At 42.5% G+C, this 27,695-nt stretch overlaps 1 protein-coding gene across 1 annotated transcript in view; it reads left to right on the top strand.

Annotated features, from left to right (window-relative positions):
* The window catches only part of polg (polymerase (DNA directed), gamma), a 53,014-nt gene that overhangs the window by 17,700 nt on the left and 7,619 nt on the right, over positions 1 to 27,695 (top strand). Inside the window, exons 7-17 of the mRNA XM_048562651.2 lie at positions 245 to 427; positions 1,494 to 1,636; positions 3,129 to 3,261; positions 3,744 to 3,968; positions 5,592 to 5,709; positions 9,818 to 9,892; positions 10,841 to 10,951; positions 13,702 to 13,862; positions 15,670 to 15,723; positions 17,005 to 17,122; positions 24,342 to 24,477. Coding sequence (XP_048418608.2) covers positions 245 to 427; positions 1,494 to 1,636; positions 3,129 to 3,261; positions 3,744 to 3,968; positions 5,592 to 5,709; positions 9,818 to 9,892; positions 10,841 to 10,951; positions 13,702 to 13,862; positions 15,670 to 15,723; positions 17,005 to 17,122; positions 24,342 to 24,477 — 1,457 coding nt within the window. The remainder of the gene's footprint in view (positions 1 to 244; positions 428 to 1,493; positions 1,637 to 3,128; positions 3,262 to 3,743; positions 3,969 to 5,591; positions 5,710 to 9,817; positions 9,893 to 10,840; positions 10,952 to 13,701; positions 13,863 to 15,669; positions 15,724 to 17,004; positions 17,123 to 24,341; positions 24,478 to 27,695) is intronic.

Below are 27,695 nucleotides of genomic sequence, written 5' to 3'. Positions count from 1 at the left end.
GGTACCCAGAGCTGAGTTTCTGAATTAATAGTTCAATGATAATACCAACAAGCCAGTGCCTCTCTATGTTCATGGTCTCTGTCCTTATTCCTGTTCCAGGACAGTTTCTTGGCAATTTCGTTAACAATGTTTTTTAAAAAAAAAAGCCACAAGTGTCAATAACTAGAGTTGCAGTGCCTTGCTGTTTAGTGATCTCACTCTGTGCCACCCAGAGCGCTATCTGTACCTTCTGCTTCCTGGTTAGATGTCCACACCCGGTGACTTTTTCTGGCATGCTAGAGATGGGACAGTGCTACCTTCCCGTCAACCACAACTGGAAGCGATACCAGGATGAGGCACAGGGTACATATGAAGAGCTGCAACGGGAGATGAAACAGTCCCTCATGAACCTGGCCAATGATGCCTGCCAGCTACTCCACGATGAAAGGTGGGTTACTTTCTTTTCCAGATTTGCTAAAGAAAAATTCAGCAAATGCAGGGTGGCACGGTGGCTTTGTGGTTAGCACTGCTGCCTCACAGCGCCAGCAACCTGGGCTCGATTCCACCCTCGGGTGTCTGTCTGTGTGGAGTTTGCACATTCTCCCCGTGTCTGTGTGGGTTTCTTCCGGGTGCTGCTGTTTCCTCCCACAGTCCAAAGATTTACAAGTTAGGTGGATTGGCCATGCTAAATTGCCCATAGTGCCCAGGGACGTGTAGTTTAGATTGATTTACAGGGGAATAGGTCTGGGTGGGATGGTCTGTGGTTTGGTGTGGACTTGTTGGGCTGAAGGGCCTGTTTCCACACTGTAGGGATTCTTTGATTCAAAGTAGTGGGACTCCTGTATTGCTTAGCATGTAATTTAGACAATTACTTCCTAGTGTCACTGAGGGGAGGGCTGTATTATTGGAAGTGGCATCTTTTGGAATGAGCTGTTAAGCTGAGTCTCTTTCCATCTGCGCAGGTGGATGTAGAGATCCCATGGTACCATTTAATAAGGAACCTTGAAGTGAGCTCACCCCATTTCCTGGCCATTGTTCTTCCCTCAATGTAGCCAACTGGGTGAACCGGGCATCCAGCTGATTTTAGAACTGTGTACCCCTCTAAGATTAATTTTGGCTAAGTAATGGCAGTAACTGCACTTCAGAGCCCTTCACTGTGTGAAACCTGCTTTGAGATGCAGAAATGAGCTTAACTGCCAACCCTCAGAGTACATTAAAAATAGTTGTCTGCGTTTCCTTTACATTTGCCAACTAATGGGCAATCCTTGCAAAAGCCAGAATTGCTATAGTGACTGTGTGTGGTTTTACAAGCATTCAAATCGGAATCACACAGATCACTCTTTCATTTAGACTTAAAAGATGCATGTTCCACTTTGGGACCAGAGGCTGTGATATTGTTCTGAGTCAGAGATCGCAGAGGGATGGCTCTTTCCCGTTGCTGTGTTTATTTGGCCGATGAGTGAGGCAAGTCTGGCAGTCATTATGCATCTGTTCAGTCTCTTCCTGATTTTCAGGTACAAAGATGACCCCTGGCTGTGGGACCTAGAATGGGATACCCAGGAATTTAAACAGAAGAAGAACAGTAAGAAAAAGAAGAACGAGTTGGTCAGCACCCGTGAAGTAGCAAATTCCAGCCTAACATCAGAGTTTGAGGAAGGTCGGATGATTTTTTTTAAGCCACTGTCTGCACTAGTGTATGATACATCTTGCCTGCTACCTGAATCTGGTTATTAAAGATACTAATTTGGAGGTTCTAGATCCAACATATTCAGTGTAGAGTGCACCTTGATGAGATTTGATGAGAATTAGACAGCAACTATGGTTGGAGGCTCTCGTCTGCTTCTTTGCTCGAAAAGATTTGAACAGAATGAGGTTGTCTGATCAGATTTATCAACATTCCAGTACAAAAATTAAACCTTCGTTCCAATGGCATTCTAAATGAGCACATAACATCACTGCACCCAATCTTTATGATACCGTAACCAGAGGTCCTTTTCTAAATGGCCATCTGAAGCCTTGTCGAGTCAATGTTTCAAAGCGAAGCACTTAAACAAGGGGGGAAATTTTCTTGCACGTCGGGCGTAGGCTCCAAGTGCACTGTCTGTACGTTTTCCCTGAAAACTTTACCATGTTGAAATGAAGACTCTTCACACAATCTTCCCTTCTTGCTCTTTCAGGGCCATTAAACTACGTTTAAGCTGTTGTTAACTTAATATTCCTGTTCTCTTATAATCTAAAGACTTTTAAAACCCAAGTTTGTAATTATCTAACTAATTTCACCTCACCTTCTTTGTGGCAGGATGAAGCTTTGGCCTTTGACATAGGTGCCAACGTAATTAGGAATCAAGTTTTTTTTTTAGTCACTTGTCCTAGTGTCTTCAATTTAATTTCAAGTTCATTTTTTTTGTCTAACTCACTTCCTGTGAAGCTCCTTGGGATGTCTCCCCTTGTTAAAAGACATTTACGTAGGTACTGAATGTTATTGTTGAATCATGGAATACTTTATTTGCGTAAAGCAACACTAACAATAGTCATTCTGTCTTCAGTTGATGCTAGTGAAGATTCATCCCTCTCATCTATATCCTTCTGTTCTCTGCTGTAAATCTCCACTTGTGATGCTCAGTGATAGGATATGTTAAAAATAGAGTCCACTGTGGGATGGAATTTGGTCTGCATTGAGTTAGACCTTTGTTACCCAATCCCAATATGTTAAAGAGCCAATGTTGGCTCCCTGGTAGCATTCCTTCCTCTGTCAGAGGATGACTGGATTCAAGTCCCGTTCTAATGACCTTAGCCCTCGAGTCTGATCTGCTCCCTCAGGCAGACGTAAAAGATCTAATGTGGCTTTTTGAAGAAAAAGAGGGGATTTCTCCCAGTATTTACTCCGATATGTATCCCTCAAACAAGATCTTTATAAGAGCTGTTTGCTGCCTTATTGATCTCAGTGGGATCTTGCAATGTCCAAATTTGCCATCACATTTCTTTCCAGCTGCGACTAAACAATAAAGAAGTCCACAGTGAAATACTGTATAAATGCATGTTTGATGTTTCTTGCTGTTTGCTAATGGAGCATACTTGAAACATGCTATTCTTCATTGGCAGTTTAGGTATGATGGACTTTGTCTGATGTTGTATTTATTGTCCTACAGATCCAGGGCCTCCATCAGAAGATGGAAACGAAGAAGAGGAGAAGGCTGCCAAAAGTAGAGCCCTTCTCAATGATCTTCATCAGACTGTCACTCTTCTTCCAAAAAGAAGACAGCATTTACCAGGCCATCCAGGGTTTGTACATTCAAACGCATTCCTGTTCAATAGCTTCACGGATGGTTTAATGACAACTGGGGGATTGAAAGTTGAATCTCAATGAGTTGGCTGATATTGGACTCCATGCTTGTCATTAGTGTTCATGTCCCTGGGATAGGAAAGGGGAGAAAGGAGCCAGGTTACCTCACCCTTGTTAGAAAGTGCAACTTGCTGGAAACTGGTTGCCGTTCAAGAGTTCTACCTGGCTGTGACATCCACAGACACTAATTTCATGAGGCCTGTACAGGAAGAGTGAACATTTGAGGAAAGCTACAGACAGTTATTACCCTCCATAACCTTGTGAACCAGCGAGGGTGAACATTTGAAAATTTATATTGAATTTAGTCAGAATTGAGCTGAACAGCTTAGTTAGCTAAGCAATCCAGTCACAAGAATGCACGGGAAACTACCGACAGAGATTTGTGAACTGCTGAACCCACTTCTTTGCTGTGCTGTTGCAGATGGTATCGGAAACTGTGCCTAAAGTGGAATGATCCACAATGGCTGCCAGGGCCCAGCCTCATTAGCCTCCAGATGAGGGTCACTCCAAAGCTGATGCGTTTGACCTGGGATGGATTCCCATTGCACTATTCAGAGAGCCATGGGTGGGGCTATCTGGTCCCGGGAAGAAAGGACAATCTACTTGCGAACCCCAGTGATACAGATGCACCTTCTTGCCCGTACAGGTAAATAAGTTTAATCCATCATAGTCATAAGCATTTCCCCCTATGACTGGAGTGCGCTTATAGAACGGTACGGCACAGGAACAGGCCCTTCAGCCGACAATGTTATGCTGAACATGATGACAAACTAAACTAATCCCTTCCTCCTTTCCTTGCACATTCATGTGCTTATCTAAAAGCCCCTATCATATCTGTCCCCACCATCACTCAGGCAGCGCGTCCTGGATTCTAACCACTCTCTGTATAAAAACAAAAACTTATCCCTCACTTTTCTCCCCTCTCACCTTAAATGTATGCTCCCTAGTTTTAGACATTTCAACTCTGGGGAAAAGATTTTGCCTGTCAATCCTATCTGTGCATCTCCCCTCAGCCTTTGCAGTACCAGAGAAAACAACCAGAGTTGTTGTTGTGTGTTTTTTTTAGCCTCTCCTCACAGTTCATAGCCTCTGTTTCAGGCAGCAGTCTGGTAAACATCTTCTGTACCCTTTCCAAAGCCTCCCCATCCTCCCTGCAATGTGGTGACCAAAGTTGCACACACAATACTCTTTTAAGAGTGGCCTAACTAAAGCCTTATAAAGCTGCCAAATGACATCCTGACTCTTATACCCAATGCAATGTACGCAATGCTTGACAATCAAATGGTTTTATTTCTTGATTATACTTAAAGCAGTTTCCTGATCGGTTGGCAGTGCCAACTCCTATGATATTGGGCCAAACTGAGCAAAATAATCCATTTCCAATCCCCTGAACTAAGTAACTAAAAATAGCCCTGAGTCAGTTAGGGTGCTTATTCATGACAAGCATGCATTAACTGTGGTCTAGGCTCACAATGGTCTCTACAAGGAGGGAAATGTGAAGACACTCAACAGTTGGACTAATTGCAGTCCATAAAGTCCATCAGATGCATTTCGAACCAGACAAACCTTTGTTACCCCTGAGCTTGAGTGTTCCTTGTGGCTGACTTCTCATCTTTCACCCTTCATCAAGCTTGTCCAGAATTCTGCAGCCTGTAGCCATGACCTGCACCAAGGCCTAACTTCAGCCGTTCTCAGTTGAGCAATGACCTGCCCCCTCGTCATGCCCTGGGCCCAGCCGCTGTGCCCCTTCTCATCTGGTCTTGCATGCATCTCCTAGTTCATTTGTTTCATCGTTTTAATGGCTGTGCCTTCAGCTGCCTAGGCATGAACTTTGGAATTCTTTATCTAAGACTCTCCAATTCTCCAGCTCTCTCTCTTGCTTCTTTAAGTATCTCCTTTTAATGATGGCCAAACAGTTGGACAATAGCTATCGGTTCCACTTGCTCCTAATGTGGCAATTTAGGCTTTGTTTGTTAATAGTCCTACATAGAAGTTTGGGGTGGCTACTACCATAAATGCACCATGAAACTGCAGGCTTTTGTTATGGGTAGCATATTCATACACAAATTTTACGTCTTGTTATAACATTCCCCTACACAGTACCTAACCCCATGACAGAGCCCTAACCAGCACATGAATCTTGATTATGTTCTTGTGAGTACTCATAGATGAGCGGTGTGTTTCCAGTATTGTTTTATTACTGATGTACAACGGTGGTGATGCAGACAGGGTATTGTTTCTGTCTTAGCTTTTGCTCTTTCTTTGGCAGAGCCATTGAGCTATTGCACCAGGAACATTGCAAAAAGAAATCACAAGGACAAACTGACAAATCAGAGATGTCAACCAGTGATGCGTTCATGCTGACCGAGAATAACATGTGGGAAATGGTGAGAGTTGGTTAAAGTTAATTTTGTTTTATAATTTGATCTTCCTTTCTGTGGCATACCATATGAATGTAAAGAATTGTTGGACAGGAAATGACCATCTGGCCTGTCCTATTTTGTTGTAATATCTGGCTTAGTATTGTTCCAAAGTATGTTTATCATTGGATATGGAGCTAAGGTAAATCTGAGGCAGATCTGGCAAAATCTGATCCATTGCATACTCCTATTCCTCTGTACTCACTTGTAAAAGTCAGTAAGGCAGATCAAGGACCTTAAAGTCGTTTGGAACTCCATAATGAAATGTTGCGCATTTTATATACAAAACCGAAATTGCGTATGTTCTGGTTTAAGGAGGCCAGGTTAAGTTGGTGTCTCATGTTATAATTGATCTCAGTTCAGGCAACGGGAAGTATTTCATAATTAGTTTGTGTTCCAGCAGTCAGTATGGAACAAATCAGAAATAGTAAAAGCAAAATGCTGCAGATGTTGGTGCCACGACAAAGGAGTAGTGATATTACAGAGCAAATTACTGCAGATGCTGGTATCTGTACTGAAAACAAAAAGATCACTGTGGGTCAGGCAGCATCAATGGAGATGATATCAGTTTTGTTCAAGAAAAAAAGTTCTAAAAAGTCACATGCTTATACAGCTGCAAGGTCTAACAACCTAGTACGCTTTCTCTGAACTGCCTCCAATGCCAGTACATCTTTCCACCTAAATGGCTTCTATATTATCCAACCCTGGATCGTTTCATGCTATTGTACTACTTCATCTAGTACTAACAAAGCTACCTCACCATCCTTCCCTTCCTGCCTGTTCTTTCAAAAGGTCACATACTCATGAAAGTTTTTAGTTCCTCGCTTTGACCCCCTTTATAACACTGTCTCTGCAGTGTCAATGAGATCATACTCATTAACCTTCATTTGTGCTGTTAAATGTGCATAGGTTTCAAAACAATGAATTAAGTATTGATCTATAAAGTTTGCCTTTTTACCATTCTTTTTTCCCCACTTTGACCCCATTTGTTGCTGTAGTTTTTATGCCTGTACGCTCTGTCTCTTGCTGTCCTTTTCTGGGTACCATTGTCAAAATGTTTAGCCTGTAATGCCACCGTATCCTTTTTGCTTTGCAAGCCTACGAATCGCCCTCCTGAACCCTCTAGACTAATTATGTCTAAAGCTCTCTCTCTGGTTGTAATCTTTGATTTATCAGAATGTTGCTTCCAGGCTTTTCAATCTTAATATCTGTACTTGATAACAACTTTGTTGCTTTACTCAACATTTCCTTTAGAGAGACATTTAAACAAAAGGTTAACTGTTCGTCTCGTTTAACTTGAGTCATTACAAATTGCAAGGAGGATCCACACAAGTTATATTAATCTAAAGTTCAGCAACCATGTGGCAGACACTCCTGGTAATTGAGATGATGGGAACTGCAGATGCTGGAGATTCCAAGATAATAAAATGTGAGGCTGGACGAACACAGCAGGCCAAGCAGCATCTCAGGAGCACAAAAGCTGACGTTTCGGGCCTAGACCCTTCATCAGAGAGGGGGATGGGGGGAGGGAACTGGAATAAATAGGGAGAGAGGGGGAGGCGGACCGAAGATGGAGAGTAAAGAAGATAGGTGGAGAGAGTGTAGGTGGGGAGGTAGGGAGGGGATAGGTCAGTCCAGGGAAGACGGACAGGTCAAGGAGGTGGGATGAGGTTAGTAGGTAGCGGGGGGTGCGGCTTGGGGTGGGAGGAAGGGATGGGTGAGAGGAAGAACCGGTTAGGGAGGCAGAGACAGGTTGGACTGGTTTTGGGATGCAATGGGTGGGGGGGAAGAGCTGGGCTGGTTGTGTGGTGCAGTGGGGGGAGGGGACGAACTGGGCTGGTTGAGGGATGCAGTCGGGGAAGGGGAGATTTTGAAACTGGTGAAGTCCACATTGATACCATATGGCTGCAGGGTTCCCAGGCGGAATATGAGTTGCTGTTCCTGCAACCTTCGGGTGGCATCATTGTGGCAGTGCAGGAGGCCCATGATGGACATGTCATCAAGAGAATGGGAGGGGGAGTGGAAATGGTTTGCGACTGGGAGGTGCAGTTGTCTTTTGCGAACTGAGCGGAGGTGTTCTGCAAAGCGGTCCCCAAGCCTCCGCTTGGTTTCCCCAATGTAGAGGAAGCCGCACCGGGTACAGTGGATGCAGTATACCACATTGGCAGATGTGCAGGTGAACCTCTGCTTGATGTGGAATGTCATCTTGGGGCCTGGGATGGGGGTGAGGGAGGAGGACGCATTATCCTCCGACACTTCCGCCATTTACAATCCGACCCCACCACCCAAGACATTTTTCCATCCCCTCCCCTGTCTGCTTTCCGGAGAGACCACTCTCTCCGTGACTCCCTTGTTCGCTCCACACTGCCCTCCAACCCCACCACACCCGGCACCTTCCCCTGCAACCGCAGGAAATGCTACACTTGTCCCCACACCTCCTCCCTCACCCCCATCCCAGGCCCCAAGATGACATTCCACATCAAGCAGAGGTTCACCTGCACATCTGCCAATGTGGTATACTGCATCCACTGTACCCGGTGCGGCTTCCTCTACATTGGGGAAACCAAGCGGAGGCTTGGGGACCGCTTTGCAGAACACCTCCGCTCAGTTCGCAAAAAACAACTGCACCTCCCAGTCGCAAACCATTTCCACTCCCCCTCCCATTCTCTTGATGACATGTCCATCATGGGCCTCCTGCAGTGCCACAATGATGCCACCCGAAGGTTGCAGGAACAGCAACTCATTCCGCCTGGGAACCCTGCAGCCATATGGTATCAATGTGGACTTCACCAGTTTCAAAATCTCCCCTTCCCCCACTGCATCCCTAAACCAGCCCAGTTCGTCCCCTCCCCCCACTGCACCACACAACCAGCCCAGCTCTTCCCCCCCCACCCATTGCATCCCAAAACCAGTCCAACCTGTCTCTGCCTCCCTAACCGGCTCTTCCTCTCACCCATCCCTTCCTCCCACCCCAAGCCGCACCCCCCGCTACCTACTAACCTCATCCCACCTCCTTGACCTGTCCGTCTTCCCTGGACTGACCTATCCCCTCCCTACCTCCCCACCTACACTCTCTCCACCTATCTTCTTTACTCTCCATCTTCAGTCCGCCTCCCCCTCTCTCCCTATTTATTCCAGTTCCCTCCCCCCATCCCCCTCTCTGATGAAGGGTCTAGGCCCGAAACGTCAGCTTTTGTGCTCCTGAGATGCTGCTTGGCCTGCTGTGTTCGTCCAGCCTCACATTTTATTATACTCCTGGTAATTTGCTGTTTTGACATCCTCTGTCTGAAATCTGAAACAACAGAGAATGCTGAAAATACTCACTAATTTAAGCAGCATCTGTGGATTATGAAACTGTTAATATTTAAGGTCTTTTTGTCAAGACTGCTGAAAAAAAATCAACTCATGATTGATAAAGTGTATGTGTGGACTTGTAAGTGTACTGAATTGGCAACAGCTTCTGTTTATACAGCAGGCTTAAGCAAACCAAGGCACTTCAAACATGGAATCGTTGAAGTAGCTTAAGAAAGGACACCAAAAGCTTAGTCAAAGTGCTAGGTTTTAAGAAACCCCTTGAAAAAGAGATGTAGAGGTTTAGAGCAAGAATTCTTAGGCATCTAAAGGCAGAACCAACAAGGTTAAGCAATTAAGATCAGGAATGCACAATCATTAGGAGTGTAGCGATTGTGAATTGTAGAGCTGGAGGTGAATGTAGAAATGGGGAGAAAGGAAATTGAAAACAGGAACGAGAATTTTAAAATCAAAGACTTGTCAGACTAGGAGCCACTGTCAATCAGGGCTGCAAGACTAATCTGACCGAATGCTGATGCCCTCAGATGTAAAAATCCTCGCTGATATTTTACCCATGTATCCATGCCTGAGAAACAGCAACTTGGAACAAGGTGGAAAAAGTGGGAAGGGTGCTAGTGAGAATACACGCCAACAGGAGTGATTACTCCACGGGCAGAGGGACGAGGTCAAACGGCAAATCAGTTTTGCGTAGGGATATGAGCAGCAGAATTCCTGAGTAATTTTTTTTTATGATGTGTGAGATGACTTTATTCATTGCCACCAGGTGGAGGAGCTGAGTCACTTGGAGACTGAGCATGAAGCTGATTTTGGTAATGGGAGTGTGAAGAATTCTGCACAGGTGAAGCTCTATGCCTGCTTGTCCTTTTTTTCTTTTTAAAAAAAATGTCTTTTTCTCTGCTGCTCATTCTGCAAGGTGTTTCAAACAGGCGAACTAGGCATCTGGCATTATCTCACCTGGTTACTTGATACAAAAGACTTCCAGTACCGACGTGGGTGAGTGTAATCTCTTTCTGCTTGCCAAGTGTGTACAGCAGAATCATGCAGGCTTCACTGTAAACTGGTGTTTGTCCACCTGTTTGCCTAATTTCAATTTCTGATGGCCTTTTTTTAAATTCAGTCACGAGACGTTGCTGGTTAGGCCAGCATTTATTGCTCACAAAACCCAAAAGAATTGCAGATGCTGTTAATCTGGAACAAAAACAAAGTTGCTGTAAAAGCTCAGCAGGTCTGGCAGCATCTGTGAAGGAGTAAACAGAGTTAACGTATTGGGTCCAGTGACCCTTCCTCAGAACTGCCCATCCCTAAGTTAAGAGTCGACCACATTGCTGTGGGTCTAGTGTCATGTGTAGGTGAGGAGGGTAGTTTCCCTGCTTTATAACATTCGGCAAAGGATTCACGGTCATCATTAGACTCTGAATTCCAAATTCTTAGAATTCAAATTCTATCATCTGTCGTGACAGGATTTGAACCCAGGTCTCCAGAACATAACCTGTGTCTCTAGAATAGTGACAATAATCCAGCAATAATACCATTTGCCTCCCCTATATTATGGGTTTTAAAACTTGTAACGTTGTTAAGGTATCATGACACCCTCAACAGATCCCTAACATCTCTTGTTTTTAACACCTGCAGAAAAATTACTCCATGTCCGAAAGACCACGTTGTATTCGGACTCTTGCCCTGCACTGTAAATTGCTATGGTTGCTGATTTGTTCAACAGAATCAGTTGATCTAATTTCTAGTGATGTAGAATGTTGTTACTTTTCTTTCGGATCAAAATTGGGAGGTACAGCTACCGGAGTTTCTTGAGGACAGCTGTTGCTCGTGTCACCGTGGAAATGGTCCGTATAATGAGGTCAATGTGCCTGGATGCTGGTTTTTCAAACTTCCACACAAGGTTTGTTATTTTTCACTTCCTTTACTTTGTGTTTTTTTTAATGTTTTGATGCTGATTGGCTCTTGGTTGACCTGATGACACTAATCTTGCTTTGTTCTCCTTGTCACTTCATGATGATGGCTCTGGGTAACTTCCAATATTCCGTGGGCAGGTCTCACACGACTGCCGATGCATCCTGTTGGTCCATTAGTGTCAATGAACGGTGCAACTAGTGAAGGATGTCAGCAAATGCATTTGCATTTGGATGGTGCCATTCACTAAGGGAAAACACACAGGCCTAATCAAACAAGAGTTTGGTCCATTGGGCTTCAGATTGGTATGGCAGGTCGGCACAACATCAAGGTCCAAAGGGCCTGTACTGTGCTGTAATGTTCTCTGTTCTAAGGTGCAATGTCAAAAGTTTGAGGCAAGAGGCAGGGTTTTAAGGAAGACAGGCAGATGAAGAGGAAGAGGGAATTCGGGAGGAAATTTCAGATTAAAGGTCTTGGGTGGCTCAACTTATAGCCATTAATAGGGAAAGGGAAGGAAGAGTCAAAGGAACAGATAATTCAGGAGAGCAGTTGTAGTTATGCATAGCGTGAGGCCAGACCTTAAAGGCATTATTGTTTGTGGTTATTGACAGAGTTATACAGCATGGAAACAGACCCTTTTGATCCAATTAGTCCATGCTGACCATGTTCCCAAACTAAACTAGTCCTACTTGCCTGTGTTTGGCCCATATCCATCTATACTTTTTTCCTATTTGTATACGCGTCCAAAAGTCTTTTTAAATGCTGTAACTGTACTTGCACCCACCACTTTCTCTGGAAGTTCGTTCCACGTAGAAACCACCCTCTTGGGTGAAAAAACTGCCCCTCGAGTCCCCTTTTAAATCTTCCTCCTCCACCTTCTTTCAAAAAAAACGCCCCCAACCTAGGGAAAAAGACCATTGCTATTCACCTTATTAATGCCCCTCATGATTTTATAAGCCTCTGTGAGGTCACCGCCCACATCTCCGCCAAGTTCCGTCGTTCCAGTGAAAAAAGTCTTCGCCTCTCCTTATAACTCAGATCCTCCAGTCCTGGCAACATCCTGGTAAATCCTGTCTGAATCCTCCCCACTTTAGTAATATGCTTCCCACACTAGGGCAACCAGACACAGTACTGCAGAAGTGGCCTCACCACTGTACAACTTGAACATGATGTCCCAACTCTGATACTCATTGGTCTGAGCAATTAAGGCGAACATGCTAAACGCCTTTTTAACCACCTTGTCTACCTGTGATGCAAATTTCAAAGAATTTTATGTACCTGAACCCCTAGGTGTCTCTGTTCGGCAACACTGCCCAGGGCCTTACCATTAGCTGTATAAGTCCTGCCCTAGTTTGTTTTTTATGAAAATGTTATATCTCACATTTATCCAAATTTAAACTCTCTCTGCCGCTTCTCAACCTAATAGCCCAATTAATCAAGATAACCTTCTTCACTGTCCACTATACCACAAATTTGGTGTACTTTGTAAACTTACTACCCACATCTCCTAATTTCTCATCCAAATATTTATAAAAATGACAAACAAAAGTGGACCTGGTACTGATCCCTGTGGAACACCACTGGCTACAGGCCTTCAGCCCAAAAAACAACGCTCCGCCACCATCCTCTGTCTCCAATCATCAAGCCAGTTTTGTATCCAAATAAAAACAAAAGGACCTGTGGACGCTGTAAATCGGGAATAAAAACAGAAGTTGCCGGAAAAGCTCAGCAGGCCTGGCAGCGTCTGTGAAGAGAAAACTTAGTTAACATTTCAGATCTGGTGACCCTTCCTCAGAACAGTTTTGAGGAAAAGATCTCATGATATCTTCATGATCCCATGTGATCTAACTTTATTAGCTAGTCTACCATGCAGAACCTTCTCAAAGGTTTTACTAAAGTCCATGTAGACAACATCTACCACACTGCTCTCATCAATTTTTTTTTGGTTATATCCTCAAAACTTAATTAAGTTTGTAAGACATGATTTCCCATTCTCAGTGATCTGACAGAATGCAAAGAACAATGGTCGATGGAGTAACTAAATTGAGAAGATGATTGGCAAGCTTAGTGCTCAGCAGTTCACAGATTGGGAATGTTGGACAAGAGAAATGAGAGATGTAGTTTGTGGGACCTTGGTGTGTGCAATTGTGTGATTCACTGTTGTCAGCAAAATCTAAGTAATCGTGTGCAGCATCACTTGAGAGAGGCTGTGCCAAGCCCTACATTTATTGCATTCGGAAAAGTGGTGATGTTGTCCCAGCTAAAATATAATTGAGTGCTTGTGTGGCCATCTCAGACGGCATTTACAAGTTAAACAACTTGATGTGTGTTTGGAGTCACATATATCCTAGACCTGGTAAAGGCAATAGATTTTTCTTTTCTGGTAGGGCACTAATTAACCAGTTGAGTTTTTATGACAATCCAGCAGTTTCACCTATCGCCAAAGTAATGTCTTTTATTCTGGATTTATTTAATTGAATTTAAATGTTCTGATGGGATTTGAAGTCCTGTCTTCAGATCATTACTCAGAGCTCTGGATTACTAGTCCAGTAATATAACTACAATATAATGATACCACTGTTGAACTGGGCATGTGGATGGGATGTTAACATGCTGCAATAGTTTCCCATAATCTCTGATAATTAAACTTGAGATTCTGATCTTCAGATACCCATTCAACATTTTCTCAGTATTGGCATGCCAATAAAATTGCGTGCTTTCTTTCTCTGCCCATGTCAGGATGGGAACCAGAATAATGTTGGAAGCCCCTTTGCAAAGGATTTTCTCTCCAAGATGGAAGATGGCACATTGCAGACGAGCACCAATGCAACAAATGCAACTAGAGCGCTGGAAATCAATAAGATGATCTCATTCTGGAGGAACGCTCAAAAAAGAATCAGGTCATTGCTGATTTTCTCTCGCTCTCTTGCTCTCATTTGAACTCAAATTGACATTAACACATAAGCTCACAGTCTTATCCACACAGGCTTGGTGTTGGCAGAGAAAGTAATACAAACATTTGAACTAGCAGCAACAGCAGGCCATTTGGCTGTTGGAGCCCACTGTACCATTTGATAAGATCATGGCTGATCTGACTGTGACCTCCAACTTTTTTTTTTGTTTTCTCTGTCTATCCCCTCTAAGCCCTTGACCCTATTTTTTTGTGTCAATAAAGAAGTTGTCTAACAAAGCCTTAAGTAAATTCAATGACCCCATTCCTCCTCCATTTTGAGAACAGGATTCCACAGACAAATCTCTCTATTGAGAGAAAATGATCCTTTTCATTTTCATCTTAAATTTGAGACCTATCGCTTACTTCAAGTTTCCCCCACAAGGTTAATAACTTACTCAGCATCCACCCTGTTGTATCCCCTCAGGATCTTCAATAAGATCACCTCTCATTCATCTAACTCCAATGGATTCAGCCCCAACCTTTTCCTGAAAAGATAACCCCTCATTCCAGGAGTGGGATGCTGATCTTTAAAAGTTTGATCTTGAGTAATTGTGGTCACGTACAGTTTCTTGCAAATGGCCTGTGAATTGTTTGTGCTCAGTAAAATGAGTGTTGCCATTGCCTGGGAATAGAACCCAACATTCTGTGTCAGCATGAAACAGATCAGATCAGATGCCACATAATATTGTCTGTATTCTGATCCATAAAATCCTTCCAGATTATTCCATTTTAGACAGTCAATAAGAATAGTTGGTCTTGAATTTGGGTCACTTTCTTTCCTGTGAATGAGATATCCAAGATATCTGGACTCCTCTAAGCTAAGGCATATTCCCATTTTATTGCTCCATTATTGGTGGTCATGCCTTCAGCTGCTGGGGTCCTAAAGCCTAAACTTCCCTTGCCACACTTTGCTGACCTGCTTCCACCTTTTTCTTCTTTAAGGAACTCCTTTAAAAACCAGAGGTAGTAAAAACTGCTGATTTTGGAGTTAGAAACAACACAGTGTGGAGCTAGAGGAATACAGCAGGCCAGGCAGTGTCAGAGGAGCAAGAAAGTTTGATGTTTCGGGTCAGGACACTTCGTCAGAAGAAGACCCTTTCTGAAGAAGGGTCCTGACCCAAAACATGGACTTTCCCACTCCTCTGACGCTGCCTGGCCTGCTGTGTTCCTCCAGCTCCACACTGTGTCTCCTTTAAAATCCAGTTTTGGTCTTCTGGCCTAGTATCTGCTAATTTGGTTTAGTGCTATGTGTCTACTGTAAACTGTCTTGGGACGTTTCATTACATTGTTATTGAATGCACATGACTGAGAAGGACTGGGCATTAGAGAATGATGTCTCTGCCTCACCTCATTGTCAGAAGGAAGAGTCCGTTCCTTCATCAACAATTACTCCCCCTCCTGGCATGATAGCAATATAGCAACATTGCCATAATGTTTGGCCAAGAAAGCACACTACTTGATAGGGAATATTTCATTTCTATGTAATTGCTAACAATTGTCAAAAAAACCAATGGCATTGTTTAATGCCCGTTCCCCTCTGAAGATGAAACATTTTCAGAATCCATATGAACCTGCTGGTCCCACAAAGTTGGATGTTGTGTTCTTTACTACGACAGTAATTCTACCATATGTCAGACTTCTAAACCTGATTGCAGTTGATAGTAACATCAGTAGCATAAATCTCAAGAAAAATGTTGACAGCAGAAGGTTGTTGAGCTGTGTAATGAAATAAACCAATTTGCTTGCTTCTGCAGTTCTCAGATAGTTCTGATGCTGAGGAAAAGCGAGCTACCTCGAATAGTCACAAGGTGTGTATAGTAATTTATCACCAGCCTTTGGGCTTTTCCATTTGTTGTTTTGCTGTCCCTTCCTGATGTCTCTTGCAGGAGTCTGTTTCTCAAGCAGGCTCTATTCAAACATTTGGTTCTTTATTTGTGAACTTAGAATGCTGTCTGGCTGTTTACTAGGGAGGTAATCACAGTTAGCTCAGATTTGCCTTCACCTGATATTGTCCCTCTAGTAACTTCTTAACTGGGATCGTTTGATGCTGGCATTAGGCTAAGGTTGCTCCTCACAATGAGAGAGAGGAAATTGTCTGTCTGGAAAACTTAACTTCAACCAGAATATACTGGGACCCTCGTGATGCTCTGCTCACTGAACCTTGTAGTAACATCTTAGGGTGTGTTTTTGGTATTCGGTCAATGGATGTGGGAGTCGCAGGCTGGGCCAGCACTTATTGAAATTCATTGTGGAATCCATGATTGAAATGGCAGAGTGGACTTGATGGGCCAAATGGCCTTACTTCCACTCCTATGTCTTATGGTCTTATTGCCTGTCCCTTGTTCAGAAGTTGGTGAACTGCCTTTTTGAACTGTTGTAATCTTTTGGTGTTAGCAGTCCCCACAATATTGTTGGGGAAGAAATTCCAAGATTTTGACTGAACAACATTGAAGGTTATTTCCAAGTCAGGATAGTCAGTGACTTGGAGGGGTACATAAAGGTGGTATTGTTGTTTTCTTTATATGCTGCTTCTATCCTTCTAGATAATAATGGTCATAAGTTATGAAGGTGCAGTCAAAAAAAACTTGGTGAGTTTCTGCAGTGCATCCTGTGGATGATAGACACTGCTGCTACTCTGCATTGTTGGCGGATGACGTGTGTATTTATAGATGTGATGTCAGTCAGAAGGTTGCTTGTCATGGATTTTTGAGTCTTATTAGAGCTGCAGTCATCCAGGCAAGGAGGATCTTCCATCATAATCCTAATGTGCCTTGTGGATGATGAGCAGGCTTAGGGGAGTCAGTTGGATTACTTGCTGCTGTATTCCTAGCTACTGTATTTAAATGGCTTGTCCATTACATGAAATGGACAGTGGTCACCCTCAAGACGTTGATAATAGGACAGTTCAGCAACAGTAATGCCACTGAATATCAAGAGGTAATGGTTAGATCCTGTTTGGTTGGAGATGATCATTGCCTGACGATTGTGCAGTGTAAATGTTCCTTGCCACTTGTCAGCCCAACCTTGATATTGAACAACATTAGATTATTAGCTATGTTATGTTAAATGTTTCACTTTCACAATTACAGGCATCATTCCTACGATGAAGAAAACGAATATGGAGCTATTTTACCACAAGTCATCACAGCTGGCACAGTGACTCGACGAGCAGTCGAGCCCACCTGGCTAACTGCCAGCAATGCAAGGGTATGTGACACTAACAGACAATGTTAGTACCATAGACTGTGTTTCCTATAAACACAGTTAGCCTTATGTTCCTCACAGTGCTCAACTGCAGGAAGTGGTTTGCACAGCCCTTGCATTAGGAACATTATTCTGTGTTGAAACTGTGCTGGACAAATGCATGACTGCTATCATTAATGTGTTGCATTTAGCTCAGTTGGTAGCACACTCACCACAAGAAAGATTTGGTTACTGTTTCAAGTTCCACTCCAGAACCTGAGTGTGCTAGTCGAGGCTGATATTCTAATAACAGTACTGAGAAAGTGCTGCACTTGCTGACGTGATGATTTTCAGCCAAGTACCATCTCTCTGCTTGTAGGAACACAACAATATACAATAATACAGTACAATGCAGCGCAGGAACTGGCCTTTCCACCCACCAAACCTGCTACTTATTACCCATACATGGTTTCTATCACTGTGATCACCTCCTGTTCATGTGTCCAACACGATAGACCTTAAACGTTGCTATTGTACCTATTTCCACCACTTCCACAGGCAGTGCATTGCAAGGCACCCACCATCCTCTGTGTGAAAAAGTTTCCCCATATGTCTTCCCTAAACATTTCCCCCTTCTCACCTGGAGAAACTGTGTGCTCTTGTACTTGACCTCACCACCCTGGGCAAAAGCCTCTGATTATCCACTGTATATATGGCTCTGATCCTTTTGTACACCTATCAAGGTGCCCCTCAGCCGTCTTCTCCCCAATGAAAACAATCCAAGTTTATCCAACTTTTCCTCACAACTAGAACCCTCCAGACCACACAACATTTTGGTAAACCCTCTCTGAAGAATCCACATCCTCCTGGCAGTGTGGCAACTGGAACTACATGCAATATTCCAAATATGGCCTGACTAAAGTTTTATGCTGCTATAATATCGAGTCATTGGGATGTACAGCATGGAAACAGGGCCTTCAATCTGACTTGTTTATGCTGACCAGATATCCTAAATTAATCTAGTCCCAGTTGCCAGCATTTAGCCCATATCCCTCTCAATCCTTCCTATTCATATATGCCTTGAGATGCCTCTTAAATGTTGCAATTGTCCCAACCTCCAGCACTTCCTCTGGCAGCTCATTTCAGATACACACCACCCTCTGCATGAGAAAGTTGCTCCTTAGGCCCCTTTTAAATCTTTCCCTTCTCACCTTAAACTTGTGACCTCCAGTTTTGGACCATGCTATCCTGGGGAAAGGACTTTGTCTATTGACCTTATCCTCGTCCCTCGTGATTTTACAAACCTCTATAAGTTCACCCCTCAGCCTCTGCTCCAGGGAAAATAACCCCAGCCTATTCGGCGTCTCCCGATAGCTCAAACCCTCCAACCCTGGCAACATCCTTTTGTAAATCTTTTCTGAACCCTTTCAAGTTTTTCACAACATTCTTCTGATAGCAGGGAGACCAGAGTTGCACACAGTATTCCAAAAATGGCATAAAGAATGTCCTGTAGAGCAGTAACATGACCTCCCAACTCCTATACTGAATGCACTGACCGATTAAAGGCAAGCATACCAAGCCGCCTTCATTATCATATCTACCTGTGACTCCACTTTCAAGGAACTATGAATCTGCACACTAAGGTCTCTTTGTTCAGCAACACTCCCCAGGACCTTACCATTGAGTGTACAAGTCCTGCCCTGATTTGCTTTTCCAAACTGCGGCACCTCACATTTAACTAAATTAAACTCCATCTGCCACTCCTCTGCCCATTGGCCCATTTGATCAAAGCCTGTTGTGCTCTGAAGTAACCTTCTTCACTGTCCACTGCACCTCCAATTTTGGTGTCACCTGCAAACTGGCTAACCATCCCTCCTGTGTTCACAGCCAAATAATTTGTATAAATGATGAAAAGCAGCGGACCCAGCATCGATCCTTGTGGTACACCACTGGTCACAGGCCTCCAGTCTGAAAAGCAACCCTCCACTACTATCCTCTGTCTTCTACTTTCAAGCCAGTTCTGTATCCAAACAGCTAGTCCTTCCTGTATTCCGTGTGATCTAACATCGCTAACTAGTCTACTATGAAGAGCCTCCATAAACGCCTTACTGAAGTCCATATGGATCACTTCCACCGCTCTGCCCTCATCAATCCTGTTCGTTACTTCTTCAAAAAACTCAATTAAGTTAGTGAGACACGATTTTTTCACACACAGTCATGTTGACTGTCCATAATCGGTCCTTGCAACCAAACACACTTCCTGCAGACATAATTATCAGGAACATGGATACTCTCCCCAATCTCCCTCATCTGACAGAAAGAGCACGTCACTCTACTAACAATCCACAGGCCCACAAAATAGCTCAGTCTTACTGATGTATAAAACACTCCTCCAGGCCTACATAGTACCCATGCTTTACATTTTTAACATTTAATTAAGGGACAGAGCCTAATAAAACATATAATCAAAAAAGAACCCACTCTACTCACTGTTGTTGAGTTACAAAAACAACAGTAATGTTACACTTAAAATCTAACCACTTAGCTGCTCCCCTGTTGTGAGATTTCTCCAAGCTCTGCTGTGAATTTTGCTGTTTGTTAATTTTTCTTAGCTGAACTCTGTCCAGAGATAGTTAAAGTCAAACAGCAAAGGCATTAGCTATGCAGATTTGTTGTTGGCTCAGAAGCAGTATAGGTTTCTTTCTCTGTTTGAATCACTTCTTGTGTGGTCACTACTTCTGACTGTTTTCTCCCTTTTTAAAGTGCCATTGTTCCAAAACAATGCAACAGCTTATAAAACAGTAAATTACTGCTCCTAGAATGCCAGAAAGTCAGCTCCAATACTGAAAATACCTCAAAAAAGGAGCAGCTTTTACAGTCACAACTTTTTCCTGCCCTCCTTAGGTTACCCAAACTTGCCACTATCATATTTGATGTCCAGATCCATTTAAAGGCAAGCGTGCTGAATGCCTTCCTGACCACCTTATCCACCTGTGTTGCCACTTTCCGGGATCTGTGGACCCGTATGCCCAGATCACTCTGTATGTCAGTGCTCCTAAGAATTCTGCCATTTATTGCATAAATTGCATCTGAATTTGATCTTCCGAAATGCATCACCTTGCATTTGTCCAGATGAAACTCCCACCTGCCATTTCTCTGCCTAAATCTGCAATCTGTCTATATCCTGCTGTATCTTTTGACAATTTTCCTCACTATCTGCAACTCAGCCAGTTTTGGTGTCATCTGCAAACTTGCCATTCAGACCATCATCGTTTTCCTTCAGATCATCTCCATGCCGGAAAGCACTCTTGAAGATCTCCCGCTAAAACTCTAAAGAAGACCAAGAAAGCTATCCTTAGTGTCCTGGTCAATATTTATCCTTCACTCATCGTCACAACATATTTTATCTTGACATTATCACATTTTACTGTTCGTGGGTGTTTGTTGTACATGCCATAAGTCGACATTTGGAAAGTGGGAATTATTTAAAAGTAGTAGAGTGAGAATTCAGGGGAAGTGTGTTCCCCTGAGAGTGAAGGGCAACAGCAGCAAGCCCAGGGAACCCTGGATGTCAAGGAATAGTGAAAGTTTGATAAAGATGAAGAAAGAAGCATGTGTTGGTGCAACACAGTATGCACATGAGTGGACCTTCAAAAGTTTGGAGTGCATTGGCAGTGCTTAAAAGAATTAGGAGGGCGAGGAAGGGCCATGAAATACCTTTGGCAAAACTGCCAAGACATTACTATTCACAGTAAGAAGATTACCATGGAAAGATTTGTGCCTATTAGGGACCAAGAGGGCAGTCTGTGCATACACCCAGAGGACATAGGTGAGGTGTTAAGTTAATATTTCTCATCTGTATTCACAAAGGAAAAAGACATTGTTTCCAGGAGTTTCATTCAGGATCATGAGGTTCTAAAATGTGTTAAGATTAATGAAGTGTAGGTATTAAATGTTTTAGTGGACATAAAGGTACATAAATTTCCAGGGCCTGATGAGATGTGTCTCGGACTGCTATGGGAGGCAAGGGAGGAGATTGCTGGGATCCTGGCGGAGATAATTAATACTTTGCTGGTCACTGGCGAAGTGCCAGATGATTTGAGGTTAGCTAATGTGGACCCTTTGGTCAAGAAAGCAGATGATTGCAGGTCAGTTAGTCTGCTGTCCGTGATAGGGAAATTTATTGGTTTTAAAAAAAGTTGAGGGACAGGATCAATCAACACGTGGAAAGGGAGGGATAGATGGCACGCATTTGTTAGAGATTCTGCCTGTCTAATTTATTTGAGTTTTTAAAAACAAGTAACTAAATATATTGATGAGGATAATGCAGTTGATGTGGTTTACATGGACTTTACGTGGAAGGCTTGTCCAAAAGCTAAGAGCCCATGGGATCCAAGGCAAGTTGGCAAACTGGGTCCAACATTGGTTTTGGAGTAGGAGGCAAGAGCTGATTGTGGAGAGTTATTTTTGTGATTCAAAGCCTATTATGAGTGGTGTACCGCAGGGATTAGTGCTGGGATCCTTGCTGTTTGTTGTGTACATTAACAACTTGGATGTGAATGTCATAGGTATATTTAGTAAGTTTGTAGATGTACAGAAAAATTTAATGGTGATGATAGTGAAGAGGATGGTCTCAGGCCACAGTCTGGTATTGATTAGTTGGTAAATTGGGCACAGCAATGGCAGACGGAATTTAAACCTGATAAGTGTGAGGTGATGCATTTTGGGAGGACTGATAATGGAACGATATACACCATGGTCCCTAGGAATGACTTGACGAACAAAGGGACCTTGGTGTACAAGTTCATAGATCCCTGAAGGTGTCAGTCAAGGTAGCCCGGGTGGTGAAGAAGGCATATGGGAAGCTTGCCTTCGTTAGTTGGGATGTAGAATATAGGAGCAAGGAATTTTTGTAATGACTTCATAAAACATTGTTTAAACCACAATTGGAATACTGTATGTAGGTCTGGACACTACGCTACTGGAAGGACGTGATTGCTCAGGAGAGGGTGCAGATGAGATTCAGCAGGATGTTGCCTAGGATGAAAAATTTCAGGTATGAAGAGGCTGGGTTTGTTTTCCTTGGAGTTGAGGAGGGATCTGATTGAGGGATGCAAAATTCTGAGAGGCATAGATAGAGTAAGTTGTGTCTTTTCCCCATGGCAGACACATCTAAGATCAGAGACCACAAGTTTAAAATGAGGAGTAAGTGGTTTAGAGACGATCTGAGGATTTTTTCCCCTCCCAGCGGGTGGTAGAAGTATAGAAGGTGTTTTTCCCTTAAATAGAGAATTTTATTTCATAAGGATTTACATTCAAGTGTTATCACATCACAAACCATCTTGCGTATTGTGAATTGTTATAGGTCACCATAGTTTTGCCAGACCATTACGGTGGTGAAGGCAGATACACTCAACATTTGAGGAGCATCTGGATATAATACTTAGAATGCCAGGGCATAGGCTACAGACCAAGGGCAGGTAAATTGGATTAGTGTGGTTTGGTGTTTGTTGGCCAGTGTGGACATACTGAGCTGAAAGGTCTGTTTCTGTGCAGTATGACTATGATTGGCTACCACAATTCCTATATAAAAGGTGATTAAACTTCATAAGCTGGAAAGCACTTTGTGACATCTGGTAATTGTGAGAAGTGCCATTAAAATCTATCTTTCTTTCTAATCAATACTAACTCTCCACCAAAAAAGTCCCAAAGAATTTGTGCATGCTGAATGTTACCAGAAGCTGTAAAGTAGGGCACAGTTCCTATTTCGTTCATCAGGATGTTAATGTTCGGTGCTGGTCCTGATCAGGTCAGATGTGTTCCTGCAGCTGGGTATTATACAAGCTCTAAATGGTGTGTCAGAATGAATGTGTGAGCATCAAATTTTTAAGCATTTCTCAGAAAACACAAACCTTTTCCGAGACAACGCAATTTCCCACACCAAGAAGCCAGCTTTCAAATGTGAACCAGGATGCTATAGACAAGGGCTAATGACTGTGCAAAAATATATTTGTCAGTTTTACAATCAACAGCACCCTGCCTTGCATCTCATCCAGTTGTCATTTCTGTTCACATCAGTGGGAATACCAAGTTGGTCATGTGCAAAGCTGGCTTCTGATTCTTTGTTTTGTTCTGTGCCACCACGTGCAGCTTTCATATGGTGCATTTAACATCGTAAGTGGCGTAAGCAATAATATTATCCAGCAAAGTTAGGTACCAAAGACAAGTAGTTCGAGGAAGACTGATGAAATTTCATAAACTTGTCAAAGAGCAGGCCAGAGATCTTTAGGGAAAAAATTCTCAACAGTGTAGGATCTAAACCATTGTCCTTTGTAGGACAATTAAAATAGATGGAGAAGAAGCAGAGTATCTTTGGATTGGAAGAGGTTAGAGAAATAGAGCGGGGAAAGGCCATGCAGGGATTTGAAGAGAATTTTGAGCATTTCAGAATTGAATGTGATCAAGCACAAGTGCAGGTTGGTGGACATAGGATGATGGGTGGTGTGGGCTGATTTATGGATAGCAGAGATTCGAATGAACTCACATTTATGTATGGGTCAAGTTAACAAAGTTACAAAGGTAGGTTTCAGCATAAAAATCAGACATACCCTAAATATTTAGGTGCTGTTTGAAGTGTGTCCTTGTGGGACGTGGATAGGAGTGAATTGGCATCATTGCCAGAATATGTAACATCCACACAAGATTATCAGCTGATTTTCTCTAATTCCACTCCCCCCAAGTCCAGCAGTAGCACCCCATCAGCTAACCGCACACATTCAGGATGTATTTTCTGAGACCACACAACACATTATTACCCAGGGCACTGTGTTTGGTCAGAATGAGGGATTATGAGCTCAAAATATGTGGTAGGTCATTTCAAACTGAGAATGTGGAGAAATGTCTTCACTCAGATGATGGTGAACCTGTGGAATTCTCCACCATGAGACAATGAATATATTTAAGAAATGAAGAGATGTCTAGAAGCTCAAGGTGTTATGGGGAGAAAGCGAGGGCATGGCATTGAGATAGAAGATAAAACATGATCATATTGAGTGGTGGAGTGGGCTCATTGGGCCAAACTGCCTATTCCAGCTCCCACTTGCTTAGTTTCTATGTTGGAGTAACCATAGGGTCTTAAAAAGAGAAGTGAGTTGATGGAAAGGTTTAGGAAGAGTGTCATCGTGAAGCTACTGTTGTTAACCCAGCAAAGAATATAAACGGATTGTATTCCTTTCCCCCTCAGACTGATCGTGTGGGTAGTGAACTAAAAGCTATGGTTCAAGTACCACCAGGGTACCACTTGATCGGAGCAGATGTCGACTCTCAGGAGCTCTGGATTGCTGCTATTCTTGGAGAAGCCCATTTTGCTAGAATACATGGTAAGCTGGTGAAATGGAGGGGTGGACGTATAGCAGATCTAACTCATTCAATTTACATATCAAGAAAGCACTCCCAATTGACTGCCTTTGTCTTTGTGCATACGTTTCACAAACAAATTTTTCAGCCTCTCCATGGAGTCGTCATGAACATGTTGTATTTTTCCATTTTATACAGGTGGTATCAGATGAAACAGTAGTGTTTGATACAAAGTGGATTGCGTGTCTGTGGTTTTCATGCACTTCTTCCACTCCTTTGCTCCATTACCAGCGTCATCATCCTCTAGGACTCTCTCTGGAATTCTCTCCCTAAACCCTTCCATCAACTCACTTTGTAAGACCCTATGGTCACTTTGTTATAGAAACAAAGAGGGTGGGAGCTGGAATAGGCAGTTTGGCCCAAAGAGTTTCAGTGAGTTGTATACAAGGATGTCGGGGTACCTTAATACATCAAAATTTCTCAAATATCACCATTCAAATAATATTGACATTGTTCTTCCTACTGAAGTGGATAACTCAGACTTGTCCAAGTTATACTGCAATAGTTATTCATTTGCTCACTCAATCAACTTGTCTAAATCATCTTGAAGGCTCTTTATGTAGCCCTCACCAGTCAAAATCCCGTCTAGCTTTTTGTCGTCAGCAAACATTAAAATATTACATTTAATTCTCTCATTCAAATTGTTGATATACATTGTAAATAGCTGGGACCCGAGCGTTGCATCCTGCTGTATCCGACTTGTCACTGCCTTTCACTCATTTATTCATACTCAGTTTCTTGTATGACAACCAATTCTTCAATCCATGTTGATATATTTTCCCTTATCCCTTGTGCTTTTATTTTGCACACTAATGCTTTATGTGGAATTTCATCGCAAAGTTTTTCAGAAATCCAAATACACACTTCCCTCTTCTCAATAACTCCAGTAGGTTTGTCAAACATGATTTTGCTTTCATTAATCCATGTTAATTTTGTGTAATCCCATTGGCATTTTCTAAGTTTTATTTTTGTTTTTATTTCTGATTTTTGCTCTTATCCCATCCTTCACTATATAGAATTCAGTATTTTTCCTAATACTGATGTTGGGCTAATTGGTTTTCTGTTTTCTTTCTCTTTTTGAATAGTAAGCTTTCATCTGCCACCCTTCAATATGTCAGCACTGTTCCAGAATTTACAAAGTTGTGAAAAATGACAGTCAACTGTATCCATGGTCGCCTCCTTTAGTATTCTGGGATGTAGATTGTCTGGCCTTGGGGGTTTTATTAGCTTTCACTGATTTCTCCAGCACAGTTTTTCTTTTTACTAATACTAATCTCCTTCAATTCCGCCTTCCCTATGCCTTTTGGTTCCCAAGCATTTCTGGGAAGTTTATTGTATCTTGTTGAATTGGTTCAACGGGATGGTATCAATTATTTCCTTGTTACTGGAGCTGGATATTTAGCATCCTCACATATATATGCTTTCTCATTCCCTCACTCCACAGGAAACCAATTAAATTTGTGTTTATTTAACTTTTTTTTCTTTTGGAAAATGACAAAAATCATTTCGCAAAAGAGTAGACTAGTAGAATTTCTACAGTGTGGAAGCAGGCCATTTTGCTCATCAGGTCCACACTGAGGGCTGCCCTCCCCTACCCAATCCCTGTAACCCTGCATTCCCCATGGCTAACCAAACCAACCTAAACATCCTGAGATGGGCAATTTAGCATGGCCAGTCTACTTAACCTGCACATTTTTGGATTGTGGGAGGAAACTGGAGCACCCAGAGGAAACCCACGTAGACACAGGGAGAATGTGTGCAAACTCCGCACAGTCACACGAGGGTGGAATTGAAGCCAGGTTCCAGGCGCTGTGAGGTAGCAATGCTAACAACAGAGTTACTGTGTTGCAGAGTAATCAAAAGGAACTTGCCAAGAGAAAAATTAACAACAAACTTAGTTGTATAGGACCAAATACAAATTGACAAGGTCATTTATTTCACAGTGGTGATATCATATGTAAGCATCCTGATTCAACACTTCACAACTACATAATAAAAAAAAATCCATGTCTTTACGTTATCAACTTCCTTACATGATTTGGACGTGAAGTTTTCTAAATTTTTTTCCTACATTTGCAATCAGTCACATTCTTTACTGATCTTTACTAATTTACAGCTTAACCTACAGAATTTGGTTTAAAAACACATTGTTTCACTGTGTCCTTGTCTTTGTTTTATCTTTGTTTAAAGCTGAAATGGCAAGCTGTCAGATAATACTTTTCAAGCATTCAGGAACCGAGATATGCCAGTGTATCTATAGTGGAGTAATTATTGATTATTGTGATATCTCAATAAATAGCACTTTGTTTTGTCTTTGAGAAATAGTGTTTATTTGACCCTTTCATACAACTGTCTCTTGTTCTGCACGAGTTGAATAGCTCGTTGAAATTGACAGAACAAAGTGGGAAGTTGAACCATTTGCAATAATATGTATCAGTCTAGTGTAATTAAATCCGAATTAACTTCTGGATTGTCCCTGGGGTTTAGAAGACTGATAGACTACACGGGTAGCCTGCGTATTATGACACCACTATTGCTGACTAGAATGGAGAGTCAATCATGACTGCTCACTGTATTCTACAGTAGAAATCATTGTGTTTTATCAGAAGATATTGCAGTTTCAGCCATTAGTTCTGTTTATGGTATTTTGTAGAACTTTGCAAATATCACTTTTTAAAATTGTTTTTTTGGGATATGGGCATCACTGGAAAGTCACCATTTTGTTACCATTCCTCAATTGCCCTTCAGAATGTGGTGGTGAGCTGTTGCCTTGAGCTGCAGTCCACTTGGTGTTGTTACATGCTCAATGCTCTATTGCACTGTTTAAACAGCCTCCACTTGTGGCACAAATAAACTGGTTTGCTTGAATAAATAGACTTTTGAGCTCTGCCTTAAGTTCCCTAGTATGTTCACATAACTGGCTGAAACAGTGGTGTCAATGGAAAACATAGAGTCATGGAGCACAGAAATGAATCCTTGAGTCCAACCAGTCCATGCCAACCATAATTCCAAACTAAACTAGTCCCACCTGCCTGTTCCTGGCCCATATCCCAACAAATCTTTCCTATTCATATACTTATCCAAATGTCTTTTAAAAGTTGTAATTGTACCTGCATCTACTACGTCCAATGGAAGTTCATTTCACACGTGAACCACCCTCTTTATAAAAAATTTGCCCTTT

The sequence above is a fragment of the Stegostoma tigrinum genome, chromosome 33 (genome assembly GCF_030684315.1).
Source record: "Stegostoma tigrinum isolate sSteTig4 chromosome 33, sSteTig4.hap1, whole genome shotgun sequence".
In the NCBI taxonomy this organism is placed as follows: Eukaryota; Metazoa; Chordata; class Chondrichthyes; order Orectolobiformes; family Stegostomatidae; genus Stegostoma; species Stegostoma tigrinum.
This window is presented reverse-complemented; position numbering and strand designations above follow the sequence as displayed.